This window comes from Nuphar pumila, chromosome 6, assembly GCF_984573655.1.
Source record: "Nuphar pumila chromosome 6, dmNupPumi1.hap1.1, whole genome shotgun sequence".
In the NCBI taxonomy this organism is placed as follows: Eukaryota; Viridiplantae; Streptophyta; class Magnoliopsida; order Nymphaeales; family Nymphaeaceae; genus Nuphar; species Nuphar pumila.
The window spans coordinates 17,826,851-17,847,031 of NC_143254.1; the positions used below are offsets into that span (position 1 = coordinate 17,826,851).

The window sequence follows — 20,181 nt, forward strand, 5'->3', positions numbered from 1 at the left end:
AAAAGTCATATAAGTGTTACTTACATAGAGTCTTATACAGTCAACAGTCTCCTTCTCTAGACTGATGAGGAGGACTTCCCCTTAGTGGATTTTTTTGAGCAATTAAGGTCATCATACTAGCCATAAACCTCTTTACTAATGGGATGAGTGAGCATCATCTAATGTAATCACCTTCTCATCCTGATCAGTGATATCTCATCACTTAGAATCTTTGATGTAATTCTTTGAGAGTTAATTCATAATTTTATTTTTTTAGAAGAAAAAAATGTTTTAGTCGCTTCTTCTATAAGAGCATATTTAAGTTAACACCTTCCCGCACATCTGACATTCAATTATTTCTCTTAAAAACTAATAATTTCAGTAGTGGTTGTTACGATTCTTACATGAATATCCACACTATAAACCAGACTCTGATACCATTTGTTGAGAAGCAATGCCTAACCGTTTATGAGGGAATCAATAGAGAATAAAATACCAACAAAAACAAGCTAACCACAAGATAATACTTTTTACGTGAAAACCCCGTTTTAATCAAAAGGAAAAAACATGATGCAGTGCCAATACTCTTCTTTCTAGTTTTGAGCATCATCTAAGTTTCTGTCAATGGGTAGTATATCATCGACTCTGGAGAACACTCGAGACCCCATGATCTCTCACCTCTTCTATTGATGCCACCATTGACATTGAATGTCTGTCTTGAGCATGTAGCTTTCATGCCAATGATAAAAGCAAATAATGAAGCCACAATAAAGGTATACCAGTGAGTCAGGTAAACCCAACCCGACCCGAATTGAGGAACTGAACCAGTTGGACTTTAAAGTTTTAAACCAACTCATGGGTTGGGTCAGTTCCAAAACCTAAAGCAGACTGGTTGTTGATAGAAATCCAAATTAACCCGATAATTTCATATGGCATTGAAAGACATAGCATATACCAATTTCAAAATACAAAGCTGATTATGTCAGACTAGGTTGCATATAAGTTTCAGACCTGGTTCAAATTTGAGTCTAATAAAACCATACCTGAACCCAACTTGACACCAACCCTTTACCCCTTAACACATGATGGTTGATGGTACGTGTGTAAGGGATCAAGCTTGACTGTGGACTAATGGCATTTGCAGAAGTGACAGGGGTTTCTTCAACAATGGGTAGAGCAATAAACCAAATGTTGACATACCAAACATGTAGACTATCTATGGCTCATTGTCATTGGATTTTTCATTCTCTACTATGGTGAAAACAACCTATTCTACAAAGTGTGCAATTTATCAAAATCATTTTAACATGATAAAAGTTTTGGGTTTTTTGCAAATTAATTCTTGCCTTATGATTAATTTGCAAAATCACCCTTGCCTCATGCATTTTTGCAAATTCGTCTATAATCTTCCTCTTCTTGTTGCAGAGTGGTTATTCTGTCAAAGGGCCATTAGTTTAATCATGGTTAAATGCTGACCATGATTAGTTTGTCAAGCAAAGGTCAACACACGGCCTTTCTTTCTTTCTTTCTCCATCAGCCACTTCTCTCAACACCTTAGAGAAAGCCCAGACGCGAGATAGCCACCCAAGAGATCAAATCACCCTCTTTCTCACTAAAACTCAATACCAAAAGAAAAAACCCTTACCTCACGTCACTTTTCAAAAGAGAGCATACCCTCGCTCAAAGGCGTAGCTAAGGGGGGGCAGGACTGGGCTGTAGCCCAGTCCTGCCTCCCGAAACAGTTAAAAATTATTATTATTTTTTTTTAAAAGCCCAGTCCTAGCCCAGCCCTGATTCCATATGAAATAGATTTGTATCCATTTTTGTAGCCCAGCCCAGCCCAGCCCTGACTGCAGCAAATAGTTTGATTTGTCCATATGAAATAGATTTTTATTAATAATTGTAGCCATTTTTATTTTATCTCAAAAAAAAAAATTCCGGGGGCGCTGCCCCCGCCCCCCGACTATCGCACAAATAATTTTTTTTCTACACCCCTGTTTGCCCCCCCCCCCCCCCCCTCACATGAATCCTAACTACGCCCCTGCCCTCGCTTTAGGTAGATACCTCTCACACGCTAAGGTCACGAGAGAACCCCCAACTCTTTTTATTTATTTTTTCCTTATTCGTCAAGAAATCGCATATAGTTCTTATTTCTCATCTCATATGGTTTCCAAAATAAGTTTAAAAGAGACATATTTACATGGCAATGTGAGTCCTAGTCCAATAAAAATTCATTCAAACCACAATCAACATTCTTCAAAATTGTTTAATTTGTAGTTTTGATTTTTTTTCTTAAATATTTAAAATTTTAATCTTTTTGTAGCATATGATTTTTTTTTTAATCTTATGAGTTTTGAATCTCTAGAAAACCTTTTAATGTTTTGGATTTTGAATCCTTATATACTATTTTTTTTTTCACCATTCCAATATTTTTCATTTTTCTTTTTCATTTAGTTGTGCTAAAATCATCTTTTCATAGAGTCTAAGGTGACTGTTCAGGTTATATTTGGAAAACAGTCCCTCACTAATGTTATGCAAAAACGTTAGTGAGAGCACAATGGTCACTTTATAGCCATCTAATGGCTGCAGTCATAGGGTGGGGATGACTCTTAGCCTTAGGGATCACTTTGCAAAGGTGGAGTAAAAGAGGATGGATTTGCAAAAATTGCATAAGGCAGGGATCATTTTGCAAATGGACTACAACAAAGAGACTAATTTGCAAATCAAAAAGTTTTAGACTTGATTCTTATATTTTAGTTATTGAGAAACTGAATTTAGAGACCCATATTTTTATTCAATATTCCAAAAGCTGATCTACATTTTTGAGAAAATATTTCAGGACCCAACTTTTCACTCAAACTGTCAAGCAGGGACCTAAACTTAATTTTCTGGTTAAGATTTATACAGAACATCACTTTTTACCATTTATTTTTTTAACCTATGTTGGTATGGCAGTTTAGTAGTTTTATTATAATTAATTTACGATTACCTGAGTTAGTTCAACTGGGTTTCTTATTTGGTAGTTACAGTGACGAGAGCTGGGTGCTGAAATATCCTTTATCTGTTTTAGGAATATCAGACAAAAGAATTTCGTCTTGGTATAAGACACTAAAAGTAAAGAGAATAGTGATCTCTATTGAGGAAACGTGAGATATGGGGCCCAGCATTCCCACATTTGCGTTATTTGGTAGGCATGGACCATGAAAGTGGCCCAACATGGGATGGGACATGTCCTGTCCTGTCCTGTCCTCGATCCTCATCTGTTGGGATGAGTGAAATACCGAGGTCCACCAAGGACCTGTTTGGAAACTAGTAGCTGGGATATTTTTTAATGGCAATGGTTATGATATAATTATTAGAACTAAGAAATTTAATTATTCTCTTCCCAGCCCAACAGCAAAAAGGTTACAAGCGTCCAATTAGCCACAGTACCCCTTGAATCAAGTTATTAGATCTCGGCATGCAACTTTGTAAGCTTGTTGCCAACGCCCTCATTTGGCTTAAATTTTTTCAGTTTATATACATTTAAAGTTATGAAAGGGAAAGAAAAAAAGATGCATATACGTTTGCTTAATCGGAATGAACAAATATCTCAAACTGTATGATGATGCAAAAATATAATGATAATATGAGAGAGAGAGAGAGCAACAACAATAACTACGCCTTCATCCCAAAACAATTGGGGTCAGCGATATGAACCAAAAAAGAAATTCATTTTGGGTCTTCCACATGAATCCTTTTCCTCCAATCATTTCTATCCAACGCCATGTCCTCGGTGAGGTTCAAAGCATTCATATCCTTTCCTATCATCTCCATCCAAGTCTTCCTAGGCCTACCCCGACCTCTTTTAACTAATATATTTTCCCATTTCTCCAACCTTCTAACTGGAGCATCATTAGGCCTTCGCCGAATATGTCCAAACCACCGTAAACGATTCTCTCGCATCTTATTTTCAATGGGTGCAACACCTACCTTCTTACGTATCTCTTCGTTCCGAATCTTATCTTTTATTGTATTTCCACACATCCATCTAAGCATCCGCATCTCAGCTACACTCATTTTTTGAATATGATGTCTCTTGGCAGCCCAACATTCCGTACCATATAGTAAAGCGGGTCTAATAGTCGTCCTATAAAACTTTCCCTTCAACCGCAATGGCATTCTACGATCGCACAGCACTCCAGTAGCACTTTTCCATTTCATCCACCCAACCTTTATCCTATGATTTACATCTCCATCAATTTCTCCATACTTTTGAATGATGGATCCCAAATATTTGAAATAATCATTCACCGGTATATCTTGCTCACCAAGCTTCACTACACTCCCATCACTACTTCGTTGCTTACTAAACCGACATTCCATATATTCAGTCTTACTCTTACTCAACTTAAAACCTCTAGCTTCCAATGTCTGTCTCCATAATTCTAACTTAGCATTAACCCCAGCTCTAGACTCATCAATCAAAACAATATCATCAGCAAACAACATACACCACGGTACATTTTCTTGAATTGATCTCGTAAGCTCATCCATCACTATCGCAAATAGGAAAGGGCTTAAAGCAGATCCTTGATGTAACCCAACCGTTATCGGAAAATTGGTTGTCACCCCTCCACAAGTGCGGACATTGGTTACTACTCCTTCATACATATCTTTAATTATACTAATGTACTTGAGAGAAACACCTTTCTTCATCATTGTCCACCAGAGAACGTCCCTAGGTACTCTATCGTATGCCTTCTCTAAATCAATAAAAACCATATGCAAATCTTTGTTCCTCTCTCTATATCTTTCAATAAGTTGTCTAAGAAGATGTATAGCTTCCATAGAGAGAGAGAGAGTGCTTACTCTTAATTGCATCAAGTTAAAATTAACACTCGAAGTATCAAGCAAGGAGTACCTGTGCAACTACCCTGGCCGTTCACAAAAAAAAAAAGAGGCAAAAACATGCTATTTGCACGTTTTTGCCCCTTTAGCGACGATTTCTGACCACCTTTAGGTATCAGCAGAATTTGTGGCATTTAGGGCGGAAAAAAAAAACTATCACTGAAGGTCCCAACGAAAACTGAGACCTTTAGTGACAGTTTTTTGACCGTTGTTAAAAGCCTTAATTTCCGTTGAGACTTTTAGTGGCGGTTAAAAGACGCCTCGAAAACTCTAGAATGTGGAAAAAGTGTGTTTTAACAATTTTTTTTGCGTTTTTTATGCTGGCCGACCAGCGTGGTTTCGTTGGTAGCTGCGCAACTATCACTTTTTCGTTAAGCAAATACCACAAGACCAAATGGGGGCTCCGCTTGTCTGGTAGGAGCAGCTAGTGCACGTTACCTTGTGCTGAGACATTGCAGGTTCAAAACCCAATGGTATTGTTGTATATCTGGCAGGCATCTTGCCTTAAAAAAAAAAAACGTACCTCCGCTGATCTGTCGAAGGGGCTTGTAAAGTTGTGACGTCATAACTTCGATACTCGTGGAGTCGTGGGTATAATTAGTAAGGGTCTGCCTAACCTTAGGCATATTTATTAAAAAATAAAAATAAAAAAGTCCATAAAATAATAATGAACTAGGTTCGCCAGCCCGGTTTTCACAATTAGTCCAGCGTAATCTCCAAAGGCAGGCATAGTCGACTAAAGCCATATATTTGCCAACGTCATAAGTAGTATCATAATGACCAGTCACATGACAGCATCTCATGAACCACACGGTGCGAAAATACAAGCACCGATTACATCAACACCATGTGAGGGATGCTGTAATACTGTTTATAAATAAATAAATAACTTATTAGATGGGTCCCACAAATTTTTTTTTGTCGAATCATTCATGATTTAGGTGTAATGGTATTCTGGCAGCCGTTCATTACATGGATGAACGGTGCCTCTGATCCGAACCTTTCAGGATATGGACTGGTTGCACTGCAACATGGTGATCGATTGAGACTTGGTGCAATTGCATGGTTGACTGGGTAAAATTGATACCACGGGCACATTAAGAAAAAGAAAAAAAAAACTTGCTCCTTGATCCATAGTTGTAGACTAAAAAGTGGGTACAAGAATCAATATGTGAAGTTAAAAGAAAATGTTTAAAAGAATATATCGTAATAAGTAAAGCATGATGCATTAGCAAGCATAACAAGAATGAGCAAGAATTAACATATAAAAAAAGATTAAATTTAAGTCTTTTGTAGAAAAATCTTATTATATGTTGTTTTTACAATAGATAATATATTCTATTGAGGTTGCAACAGAAAATATTTTAAAAATAAAATATCTATTAACATAAAAAGTTCATCTCCAATATTAATGAAAGTTCATCTTTTTTTTTTCGACAGAAAAGGCTGGGGTTAGAGGCAGACCCCTACCTTGTTATACAGGCATACCCTTTGGGTTCGAACTTGCAACGTCCCAACCCAAGGTGACGTGCATTAACTGTTCCAGCTGCCAGACAAGCAACACACACACCGCGTTGGTAATGAAAGGTCAGTTTCATAATGAAAGAATCCAACTTTTTATAAAGTTCCCAAACTATTAAAACAAATGCACGTTTCGTTTCATGCTTCCAAAGAGAATTTCGAAAGTTTTTAAAAGCTTTCAGGCAACTATGTCCCCAACTCGTGAAGGAAATATTCACTAAGAAAAAGAGTAAAAAAGATGGAGAGTTCAGTCTTCTTATGAAGGGTAACTGTAGTTCTTTAAAAAAAATGAAGGGTAACTGCAGTTTGTCACATGGAACGATCAAGGATCAAAACTCACAAGGCCGTCCCTTACAGCAACGTCTAAGCTGAATGTACGGACGACTTCAAGGATTTCTACCAAACCGCGAGCTTGCCAACATACTATGAACCTTTAAAAGCTTCTTTTTTTTGGAATAGTGCAAAAGGAAAAACCTTTCAGTCGTTGGCTGCACATGGGCTAGCCTTGTGTTGGTAAAAACCCTTGAGGTCTCTCTTGCTCACTGGAAGGTACATTCATCTTCAACCTTGTGTTAAAGAGAGAGGCCACCTGTAAGTTTTGAACTTGTTACTTCAAACGAGTCAAAACTAGTCTTCAAAGCTTTGATGTTGATGTTTGAGTCGTGTGACAGCCGAGTCTATCAGGCGAATTGTTGTATTCAGAAAGGAATTCACCATGTTCAGTTTCAGGCAAAGTTCTGTAAAATTCTGAGTCGTGGGTCACCATTTTAGAGCCGTGTGGTTCTTTGGAATTTTTAGTGTTGTTGGTAACTTAAAGAAGCGATGATTGGCAGGAGAAGGAGAGGGAGAGGGAGAGGGAGAGGGAGAGGGAGAGGGAGAGAGAGAGAGAGACTATAACCATCAACATTACGAAACAGTTTCAACCAACATTAAACCTGCCGAAAAGCCAAAAATGACCCAAGACATGCCAAAGAGCCCCCCCCCCAAAAAAAAGATACATATACAGTTAGTCGACAAGCATCGCCGAGGGGGTCATGAAGGCAGATTGCGCTGAAGATTAGAGATGCTGATACGCAGAATGACATACACGTCCGCCAGAATAAGGTTCACTAGTTTATTGAACACTGCCGAAAAATAGCATTGTTGCGGGTCATTCATACGCCCCACCAAGATAAAAGAAGCCAAGTTCGCCAAATAATCCGTCATTTGTTACAATGACGAAGTGGCTGGGGACCCCACAGCATGTCGTTGGCGAACGATTCCTGACGCACGCTGACTTTCGGCTTATTTTAGGTCACCTTAAAGATGTTTTAAAAAACAGTGCATTCCCAAAAAAGGTGAAACGTAGATTCTTCGGTCACCTCGCACAACACACATTTACTCGACAGATAGAATCTGATTGATTTAAGGAAGTTGTCCGTCTGCACCCCATCGTGTAAGATTAGTCATGCCAGGAAACGTGATTGAGGAGTCAGTCTCTTGCCCCAGATCAGGCTCGCCAAAAATCAGTCCACCCCTGAAGGAAAGAGAGTGAGATAGCATTCTTTTGAGCGAAAAGATTCGTTCGAAGCAAAGTTGCATCCAAAGAGCGAGTCAACATTTTCATTATTTGAAAGAATTGCAGACCATGCTTTGATCCATGATCGACGAGCTTTGACATTGTTCGTTGACGCACGCTTGTAGCCCTCACCAACGATTTCACACCCCCGTATTTAGCTAGAAGAATGCTTGCACACGTGGATCTAGGTTGGTGCGCAAGCCAGCTCTGCTTCACGACGAGCATCATACTCCTCAACCTGGGATCCTTGATTCCCAACCCCCCCATATAGATGAAGTCGAAGGGTGTCCTACCCGATTAGGTGACGCTTGTTGTTGGGGTCTCGCCCAGACCACAAGAAGTTCGTCACTAGCCGAGCTAGCTTCTTACTAACCCTCATAGACATCAGGAACATAGACATAAAAAAGTCTGGCATAGCATTTAGAACGTGCTTGATGAGAGTCAGTCTACCAGCGATGGAAAGGTAGGAAGCTTGCCAGCCCGATATTTTATTCTGAACCCTTTAAAGAGTAGCGCTCCAGGTTGTCGTTATTACAGGACTGATCTGAAGCGGCAAACCCAAATAAGAAAATGAGTTTTTCGATATTGAGCACCCGAATATCCGTTGACCCATGGCTAACATTGACGGATGAACATTTACTATGGACAGACAACACTTATCATAGTTTATGGATAGACCTGGCATCGATAGGAAAAAAAGGACAAGCTTGAATCTTAACATTTGTTGAATGAAAGCCCTTCTGAAGATAATTATGTCATCGACGTAGGTCAAGATCTGACTACGACATTCCTGTATACCGAGAGGCTCAATTAGACCACACTCTACTGCCCTCTTAACCAAAACCACAAGGCCTTAAGAGACGACGTTGAAGAGTAAAGGAGACAGGGAACATCCTTGCCGAAGACCACAACCAAGTTTGAACGGTTTTCACTTTACCCCATTGATCTGAATCTGTGACTGGGCATTGGTTACCAACTCATGCACCCAGCTAAAGAAGCGCCTACCGAAGCCTAAGTTCGCCAACATGTTGAAAATGAACGGCCAATTAACCGAGTCGTAGGCTTTATGGAAGTCGAGCTTAAGAGTAAAAAAATGCCCTCCACTGATCTTGAGAGAATGCAACACTTCAGTGGCCAAAATGAAGGAATGTTGAATTCTTCTATTAGGAATGAAGGCGAACTGAGCCTCCGAAAAAATCCTATGAGCGACAGACCACATCCTATTAGCCAAGACCTTGACGATAATGCGATATAAACCCCCTAACACTGATATAGGGCGGAACCGTGAGATATCTGATACGTCTTCCTCAGGAATAAGCGACACAATGGCTAGGTGAGAACTAACCAGCAATCGACCATTGCGCTGAAACTTAGTGAAGACACTAATAATGTTACTCTTAACGCATTGCTAGAATACACGAAAGAAATCCATCGGATACCAATCAAATCCTAAGGCCTTCTACCCCGATGAATCCTACATCACTGAAAGGATTTCTTCTTCGGTGAACAACACCTGAATTGACTTGGAGAGCGCCCAATCCATGGATAAAAATAATGTCATACTCATATAACCACCTGCAGTTTGGCTGCAAGAATACAGGTTAGAGAAATAGTTGGTGACAGCATGGAGTACCTGATAGCTCGAGAAGGAGACACCGTTGATAGACATAGAATGAATCACATGTCTTCGATGCCTATGAGATACTAAAGAATGAAAGAACCTTGTGTTCACATCACCTGCTTTAAGTCAAGTCACCCTTGACGCTGCTTCCAACGAATCTCATCTTTTAGACGTTAAGATTGCAATAGAAGAGTCAGCTCGGCTGATCTAACATTTAGGCTTTCAATATCTGATGCATTTATAGAGGTCATAGCCAAGATAGACTGATTGATAGATGCGCTTCCAATCTCCCATATTTTAGTATTTGCTTATTTTATTAGAGATAAGCCAAGATATGATGTCGCAGGATAAGCGAAAAAAGCTTAACCATGCATCGTGTAGCCGCCCGGTCCGCATAACAAGGTCTACTCCAAGATCATTGAACTAACGACTCGAAACCCGCATTCTTAAGCCACCATTGCTCAAATCTAAAGGATTTGTTGCCGGTAAAGACTTGACCCCATTGGATAACAATCTGACTATGGTCTGAGACAAATGATGAAAGAAGACAACATTAAATGTCATTAATAGAGCAACAGATCTGACGAAACAAGCACCCTGTTTAGCAGACGGAAGCACAGTCTAGATCGCCGATTGGTCCAAGAGAAAGCTTCACCTACATGGGGAACGAGGTACAACCGGTTCATCTGAATAAAGTTTTGAAAGCTCCTCATTGAAGCCAAGTAGAAAATCAGAATGCTTGAGTCGATAGGAAATAGAAGGCAGTTGTAATCTTCCATGATAATATGTTGGTCCCTGAATGAAGTAATGACCCTATTCAAATCCGACCAGAACTCCTCCTGACGTCTTTGGCGGTGAGGACTGTACACTATTGTGACCATAGCTGGTGCCGTCTTTGGCGGTAGGGGAAGAACAATGGATATGAAAAATATTTTTTTGTCCACCCGTTATAAGGCTAGAGAGTGCTTCCCGAGGATGAGGAGGCCTCCTGCATATTGAATCGTAGGCTTGAAGAAGAAATATGCACCATGCAAGATTTTGGAGACGACGGAGCTCAAGATGTTCATCATCTTTGTTTTACAAAGTGCAATCAGATAAGGCTTTTCTTGACGGATCAAACTTGCTAGGAAAAAATGCTTGGAGGGGCAATTTAGTTTTCGAATATTTCAACACAAGATCTTCATAACTGAAAGTCTGAAAATCTTCGAGGAGTGCGGATCTTCACAGACCATCTAGGAGAGGCCCATACTCGTCAGATGCAGAAAGCGAAGGCCGACGACGTCTTCTTATTGGGAGACCACCCTGCCCAGTTTGAGAAACCCCCGATCGAAGGAGATTGAGGGCAGACGTTAGTGATATGCAAATCATCTATGACCAAGGTCAGTAAATGATCTTCGATCGTAGCAAAAAACTCACGCATAACAGAATTGATTTCGAGACACCGAGCGGCTTAATCCACGGACAGAGAGAGAGAGAGGTGGGGACAGTCAGTGAACGGATGGGTCAGGGAAAGCACGTGTTCTTTTGACACTCTTTTGTTCTTTTGACACTCTTGGAGTCTAAATTTGGTCAATTCATTCTTCCCCATTCTAAAACATTTGAAAGAAAAAAAATTTACTCATGATTGGTGGTTGAATAGGGGGTTCGGTTGCCCACTGGTTTCCTCTCCAGCCCCACGAGTGCTGGCCTGCTGCTTCTTTCCTCTCTCTCTCAAACTTTCAGAGCAGGTGATCTCTTTTTTTCCTTTTCCCTTCTCCAGCCCCACGAGTGCTGGCCTGCTGCTTCTTTCCTCTCTCTCTCTCTCTAAAACTTTCAGAGCAGGTGATCTCTTTTTTTCCTTTTCCCTTTTTTTTGGTGGGTTAATTTGATTTGGTAATTTCTTTTGGGCAGTATTTTTTTTTCAACCAATTAAAGAATATCAACCAGGTCAACTTGTTTCCTCTCGGCTTTCTTATCCCCTTTTTCTGTTCATGATGTCTATTTGAGTCTGGTCACCCCTTCTATCTTCTATGTTTTTGGCAGCAAAAATGGGTTTTTCTGCTTCTTAAGATTGGAAGGAAACTACATTCTTCTTTTTCTATTTTCAGTTTATTGGTTGATTTTTAATGATGGAGTGCTGGATCTGTTGATAAAGGTGTTCAAGGACGGTAGGAGGTTGGTAAAAGGGTTGCGCCCTTGTCTGGGTTAAAGGTTATGTGGGCGTAACGTAGATTTTTTTGGGGGTGCACTGAATCAGTTGGGGTGCAGAGAGGGGTTTTCAGATGATGGTGCTGCTGCAATTTAGTGTGCAGGAAATGTTGGTGTTTGTTGGGTTTTAGGTTTTGTCCAGCATGGGTTGATTGCTTGCCCTGTTATTGCTCTTTATGGCGGAATCGGAGGCGGGGGTGGAAGGCGAGCCTTGCAGAATTCGGGCCTCGTCTACTCAGGAATTCATGCAGAAGGGAAAACAGCTGATGGGTGTCGAGCGAAATCACGGATGGGATTCGAATGATTGGCGATGGAATGAGAATCTGTTCATTGCTAAGCCCTCCAATTCCAATGCCACAACGAGTAATTATAGAATCAGCCATCCATCCGGTTTGAATGCCGCATCGAATGAGGCTGGGGACGGAACGGCGACACTGGAGAAGCGCAGGAAAGTTTCACTGGATGGTGAATTCGAGATAGCGGATGCTTCCCTGTCTTTGAAACTTGGGGCGGGGAATGACCATTCGATTCCTGGGATAGAGAATGGGAAATGCGAAGGGAAAGATGGGAGGAGGTCTAAGCCACCGTTGCCCGTATCGAATCATCCTACTTGCCAGGTCGATGATTGTAATGCTGATCTTCACGATGCCAAGGACTATCATAGACGGCATAAGGTGTGCGAGATGCATGCCAAGTCCACAACTGTTAGCCTTGGAGGTGTCATACAGAGGTTCTGTCAACAGTGCAGCAGGTTATGGCCCAAGACTTTTCTTGTTCTCGTACTGATCTTCATGTTCTCTTTTAGCACCCAATCAGTTCAAAGATGATTATTATTCTGCTTTTAGCATACTTGGAGTCTCTTGAATGTTTGATGTAGAAACTGCGATTTCATGCTCCTGATTTTGAAGTTCACTTTTCACAATCCTCTTGTTCACAAAGACTTCCCACAAATGTGATTCAATCACTAAGAGAGAATGAAAATTGTGCTTCGTTCATTTTGTTTATTGAACAGAAGACTCATTTAAGTCAAGTAAGAACAGAGTCGAGTGAATGAATCAGTGATTTTGAACCTTATACTTTTATGCTTTTCCACTATTATTCTGTTCACGTTTCCCCTCTTGCTAGTCTTGCGTAGAACTTCTTGGTGGTTGTAATCTAATTGAATTGCACAATATTTTCATTTGTATAGTTCTCAGATTATTTTTGTCATGTTAACATGCATCTTGGTACTTTTGCTTCATACAGCATATATAAACTTTGTAGTCGTGACTTATCAATTTTATATTTGCAAAGGTGGGATTGATCTTAAATTTACCGTTTTTAAATGTAACAGCGTCCAAATTTTGCTAGGGAACATCAATTTGGTGGTCATCTATGCCTGAATGGAAAAATTGGCAGGCAGAAAGTTACATTATGGACACAAACTATTTCTAGCCTTTCCATGTGATACATGAGGGCATTCTTATATATTTGCACTTCAACAATGTAAACATGACACTTCTGCTCCTTATTCCTCTTTATGCATGCCTGCGAAGTTCAATCAGTTACAGGTGGATAATGATCAACATGTCTTTCTACTACTTACTAATGGAGCTACATATTGGTGATAGGCCTTGAGCTAATGAATGTTATTCTCTTGATTATTTTCCTTTTAATAAAAAATTCAAAATTAGGCAGAATTCTTTGTGAGTCCTATTCCTTTGATGTAATGAAATAAGTCAGATGAAATGCAGATCATTTATCATTCTTGAAAAATGAAAAAGCTATTTTTGTGAAATTATCTGCTACTTTAGTAACCCTGAATTATTTTCTGGTCAATGTGTGTAGGTTTCACATGCTACAAGAATTTGATGAAGGGAAGAGAAGCTGTAGGAGACGCTTGGCAGGTCACAACAACCGAAGAAGGAAGATTAATATTCAGTCTGTTGCTGGTGCCAATCCCTTAAATAATGAACATATTAGCAAATATGTCTTAATTAGCGTTCTAAGGATCCTCTCAGCTTTGCACAGTGAGTTTTAGGAAATTCCATGTGATCTCTGTGCTCATATTTTGTTACGTGGATGTAGTTTTATAATTCTATTGATATCTTGCCTTAATAAGATATATAAACTTGCTGTCTTTAAATTACTTAATCAAGTCACTTTGGATGGTGATTGAAGTATGTCTCAGTTATGCAATTGCTTTTTAATGCCTTTTGTGAGTCTAATTTTTTGAGATAGATTATCGCATCCTTTAATTTTCCCAGAATGAGTTATTTACAGTTGTGCTTGTGCCTGATATTTTCATCTTGCCATGCTAAATATCATCACCATCATCATTAATCCTTATTTGAACTACATGCGACCAACTTGGTAGATAGTCATGCTATCCTGAATGAAAAAGATGAAAAGCCAAGGTGCGTGAGTAATTGTTAGTCTTTGTGTTTGCCTAACAATGGCTTTGGTTCTATTACATGTTCATTTTTCATTCTTATACAGCATTGCAGGGATTCTAGTTTATTGTTTTTTCCTCCATGACTTTTGAAACCATTATCCACTGCTGCTATTATTCTGCTATTCTAATGCACTAAAATGTTTTGCACTGCTTTCTGTATCTTGGCATTCAACTTGTGATATTGAGAATGGTGTGGTGCATGTCTTATGTTGTCCTGATTTCTTATTTTCTATTACTTTGTTTAATGTTTTTCTTTTTTTGCTTATTGTGCCTTATGAGTCTATGACTTGTGTGACATTGACTTCTACTTGATTTATTATGAGGTGATTGCTAGAGAGTCTAGGCTGGCCATAGTCTGGATTGACAAGGAATTGGTGTTGGGTTTGTTGCTGAGGCCAGAATCCTATGTGTGTGTGGATAGGAACTAAGGGGTGATACGAACTGCACTAGTCTTGGTGAGATTTGAATGAGGATTGGAGAGAATATGACGGATTTATGGGTAGATCAAGTGGATCAGGTAAGTAAGAAATGGATCTAGGGAACGGTTTTGACTTAGATGGGAATGAATCAGGGTAATGTCTAATACTTGGATTTCTTTTACTATAGCCAATCCTTAGCTATTAGGCTCTCCTAGAAACTAAGGCCAAATCCTTTACTAGAACTAGAGAAGACCAAGAGAAGAACTCAAGAGAGAACTCTCAAAGGATTATGACTCCAAAGATATGAAAATGAGTATATAGGGCCCCCATCTATAGAGCGGGCTTGCTTGCTCCCCAAGCTACCTCGAAGGCTTCCTTAAGAAATTACCTATTATCTCCAAAATACCCTTTACAATCACTCACTTTACCCCTATACCAACGTATGTGGCCTTGGACCCAATTCAAGAATGATCCCAAACCATACAAGCAATGCAATTAGACCCGACCCAATACAAGCTTGTATGTGTGAGATTAAATGCAAAAAATGAAAATACATGTCCAAACCCACAAGACTTTTGCATAAATCTCATGGATCCTATGGAGAAAGGTTTAAACCCAATTGGCTTATCTACCTTATATATGGGTTGGTAACAAGGGGTGTGGCTAGGGATGCACAACGAGTCGGACCGGCTTGGGCTTAGATTGTGCCGTAAATGAGCCGAGCTTGTACTAGCTCTGAGGCTCGGTCCAAGCAAACGAGCCAAGCTTGATTGGTCTCTAGAGCTTGATAAGGCTCGATAGGCTCGATTCGTGCATTTTAGACCTGACCCATTCTGCCCCGCCCCGCCGCGCCCTGCCCCTTTACCCCTTCTCAAAGATTCTCGAGTTTCGTCCCTCTTTACCCCATCTTAATGCTCAATAGGGTAGGAGCAATGTCGTCTTCCTCCTCCTTGCAAAACGCTCAACCTTGACGCCCCTCACCTTGCTATCGATGGACATCCCCCTTGCCTCCCGTCTCCCGACGTGGTGGGCATGCTCCTGCAGGATGACCTTCTACAGGAAGGACAAGCTGTTTGGGCACATGGCTCTCTTTGAGGGGCACATGCTAGCTGCGGAGGAGAGGAAGGAGGAGGCCAAGGAGGAGGAGCGACTGGAGGCGGAGGTGGAGGCATTCGAGAGCGGGATCATCAAAGGGACGGTGGAGGAGGAACTGACAGCCATCAACGAGAGCTATTTTGAGGGTTTGGAGGATGATTTCTTTGACTCAAAGATGGAGATGGGTTAGGGCGGTGATTTCTCCTCTTCTCTGCCCTAATCTAGTCTCTCCTCTATGTCCCCTCTTTTTTGCCCTAATCCTATATATATATATATATATATATATATATATATATATATATATATATATATATATATATATATATATATATATATTAGGGTTATGCCTCTGGCATCGACTGTTAGAAAATGGTATTCCACCATTCAATCACAAGAAGAGGAGTAGAGAGGAGAGAAGAGGCGTCGGTGGTTGCAGAAAACCCAATTAGGGTATGCAATATTGGCTTTCCATTAAGTATGTGTTGATACAACTATTAGGGTACAAAAATACCCATTACATAACAGGTTAAAATTACAGTATACCATTAATAAGCATGTGTTAAAATAAAACCGAATTGGGTCTGAATCCTGAGATCCAAACCAGTCGTGAATGACGTCTTTTCACCCTCCCTCAAGTTGTACATGGTTTTGAACCATGAACAACTTGCCTTTAACATCCAGAATCTGTCCTTGATAAGCCCCTTTATAAACAAGTCAGCAACTTGATTAGCAGTCCGAACGAATTCTGGTTCAATTTTCTTCTCTTCGACCTTCTGTCTTACAAAATGTTGATCAATTTCAATATGCTTGGCATGGCTATGGTAAATAGGATTAAACGACATGTTGATGGCACTTTGATTGTCACACAATAGAATGCATTTAGAAATTGATTCTCCTACTTCTGTCAACAGGTGTTTGATCCATGTTACTTCGGCTGTAGCAGCTGCCATTGACCTATATTCAGCTTCTGTGCTCGATCTGGCTATGGCTTTTTGTTTCATACTGCTCCAGAAGACAAGATTTAGGCCAATGAAAACACAGTATCCTGAGACTGACATACGCTCATCTGGATCTCCTGCCCAATCTCCATATGTGTAAGTAAGAAGTTTATGCATGTGATGGCCATGCATAGTCTTTTTGTACACAAGACCATCTCCAATAGTTCCCTTCAAATATCGAAGAATGCATTTAACAACTTCCATATGCCCAATATGTAGTTCATGCATGAAGTGAGATACCTGATTGACAGAATAGACAATATCAGGCCAACTGAAGGTAAGGTACTGAAGCATTCCTACTATCCTGCAATATCCTGTAGGGTCCTCATATAGATTTCCATCTTGGGAACTGAGTTTCTGATGAAGTACACTGGGTGTGCTTAGGGGCTTGCAATCTATCATACCTGCCTTGTTAAGAACATCAATGGTATACTTATGTTGGGTAAGTGTCATGTCTTCAGTAGTCCTATCAACTTCTACTCCAAGAAAATATTACAGTTTACCAAGATCCTTCATCTTGAATCTATTGTTCAAGAGTTCTTTAACTTGTTTAATATGTTCATTAGAGTTACCTGCAATGATAATGTCATCAACTTATATCAATAACAGGGTAACTATATCTTTGCATTTGAATATGAAAAGAGAATGATCAAGAAGAGACTGACTAAAACCATTTTTTCCACTTCAAGAGAAAAACTGTCAAACCAAGATCGAGAAGCCTGCTTCAGACCATATATAACTCTCTTTAACCTGCACACATATTCTTTGGAATTCCCTTCTGCATACCCAATGGGCTGCTCTATGTATACTTCCTCCTTCAGAGTTCCATATAGAAATGCATTTTTCACATCCATTTGACTGAGAGTCCACTGGTGCTCAATAGCCAATGATAGTATGATTCTGATAGTGCCTATTTTCATGACCGAACTGAAGGTCTCATCATAGTCTTGTCCTTGCTCTTGTGTGAAACTTTTGGCAGCTAGTTTAGCCTTGTATCGCTCGATAGTACCATCCGGCTTATACTTTATCTTATACACCTACTTTGACCCAACCACATTTCGATTGTGTGGTCTGGGAACTATATCCCAAGTGCCACGTTAATGAAGAACCTTCATTTCTTCGTTCATAGCTTCAATCCATCTCTTAGAATTTATTACTTGATAAAATGTCGTGGGTTGATCTTTCTTGCCCAAAGAGGTTAAGAAGAGTTGAAAATTCATCGTGAAGTTCTCATAACTAACCCACCTATCAATAAGATGTCGAGGCTGGGTAGACCTTCTGTGAACAGGTGATTGAATGGAAACAAAAGGAGAATTGAGCTCCTGATTAGAGCTGGGGAGTATCTCCTTCTCACGTCGAGAGTAAACAATGCCTTTATACCTTTCGGGGGCCAATGGTGGTTCGAAAATCACACTTTCCTGAGTCCTTTTCACAGCAGTAAACACGTTTCCCTCATCTTTTTGATTATATTATGAAGAACAAACATCGTCAATACTAGAAAAGAGATCTGAGTTCAACCAAGGGTGATAAATTTCAATTTCAGGAGTGCCAACATTATGACCAAAATTTGATTCATCAAACACAACATTTCTGGATATTTTGATGCGCTTGCTCACGAGATCATAGCATCTGTATCCTTTGTAATCATCAGCATACTCCCCAAATTTGCACTGTAAGGCCTTATCCTGAAACTTGTGCCGCATTGAACTGTCAATATGAACATAACATACACACCCGAATACACACAAATCATGATAATTTGGATGCCCACCATGCAAAGAGAAATATAGTGATTTGTTTTCTAAGATGTTCATGGGCAATCGATTTATGACATAGACTGCTGTATGAAAAGCCTCTGTTCAAAAGGTAACTGGAAGATTATTGTTAGAAAGTGGCTTTGAATACATTAGGTTCAATAAAGAACCCATACACATGCACATGAAGTGCGAATAAACCCATTAAAGAACAACACAAGCACATAATGTGCTAACACATAAACCCATACAAGGGGCAAAAATATGACATAAAGTCACAAGTTGAATATTATTGAAGAAGAAGGAAGAAGGGGGTATAAACCCCATACAATTGAGCATAAGCTCCTCCAAGGAGTAAAGAATACAAAGGGGGAGACCCCTATTTATAACACAAGAGAGGGGCCACCAAGGGGGCTCCCAAAAGAGTCATTGGGAGCCCCCAACGGTCACATTTGTGACCGTTGGGGGCTCCCCAACGACTCTTTGGGGAGCCTCCCTAGGTGGTGCAAACCACAAAAAAGGGAAAAATAAAAAAGAAAATTAAAAATAAAATTACAAACATATTCCAAATAGAATATGCGTAAAAACTGTGAAATGTCTAAACTACCCCTATGCCTATAAATAGATAAATATATATTTTATATATATAATTAGGATAATACATATGCATATATACCATATATGAATATGTATTATCCTTTATATATATAAAATATATATAATATTACAATTGTCGAATGATACATTTTAACACCCCCCCTCAAGCTTTGCGTGGGGGAACGAAAAGATTGAAGAAAGCAAGAGGAAGAATCTCAAGGCTTCAAGAGCCTTCAGTACGAATGCCATTGTAAATGTCTTCCTCCAATGTCTTTAACGATGAGCACCTTCCATGATCTATCCAAGGTACTTCTTTTCCTCTTATCTTCAAGATCCTAAGGAACAACAACAAAGAACAAGTAAAAAATATCTTTGCACTTTACTAAAAAAAGAACATTCCTAACAAGGTGCAAAATTTATGCATAATAGAATAATTACTTTAGCATGAAAAGAAAATTTAAAAAACCAAAGTTTTCAAAATCATATATCATGTTTAAAGAGTGAGCGGAAACATATTGTAAGAATGCATAATGCATTCATAAGGTCCAATATTGGACAAACACAACCACATAATGGGGGAATAACAAAATAGTCCACTAAGGGACACCACAATAATCCTATGAAGAGGCATATTCAACATATACTTTATTGAATGAGATCCTAAAATGCCATAAAGAGCATATGCATATATTATCATGAAATGAATTAATATGTAAAGGAATCATTAATGAACATGCTTCAAACATGTAATGAAGTGCCAAACAAGAGAAACGAAGTCTCCATGCATACTTTAGACAAAAATAAACACAAGAGTTCACAAGGTTTTAAATTTATTTACGAGGCAAAACGAATAGTGTTATTTGAGTAGAGAATCTTACCCATTTAGGAAAATCTCACTTAATTGACAAAAAAGGACACATTTTGCATACAAAAGTGGCCAAAATACCATAAGCACTTAATATATAGATTAAATGCCAAAAAATCAACTTGATTTTAAAATATGCATATCAAAAATATGATTCACTTGAATATCTTAAAACACAAGGCATGAATGAAATTTTGCAAATTTCAACAATAGTTCATCCAATACAAACAACTACCTCATTAGTCCTCCAAAACCCATAAATC

General features: G+C 39.4%; 1 protein-coding gene across 2 annotated transcripts in view; it reads left to right on the forward strand.

Moving 5' to 3' along the window:
* Positions 1-11,012: 11,012 nt before the first annotated feature.
* Positions 11,013-20,181, forward strand: part of LOC149834161 (squamosa promoter-binding-like protein 1) — a 41,177-nt gene continuing 32,008 nt past the window's right edge. Inside the window, exons 1-3 of one of the 2 annotated variants that reach the window (XM_090011262.1) lie at positions 11,013-11,390; positions 11,657-12,507; positions 13,584-13,765. In XM_090011262.1, the coding sequence (XP_089867388.1) occupies positions 11,933-12,507; positions 13,584-13,765 (757 nt within the window). In that variant the 5' untranslated portion in view covers positions 11,013-11,390; positions 11,657-11,932. The remainder of the gene's footprint in view (positions 11,391-11,656; positions 12,508-13,583; positions 13,766-20,181) is intronic. The other variant, XM_090011261.1, reaches the window with a different exon arrangement.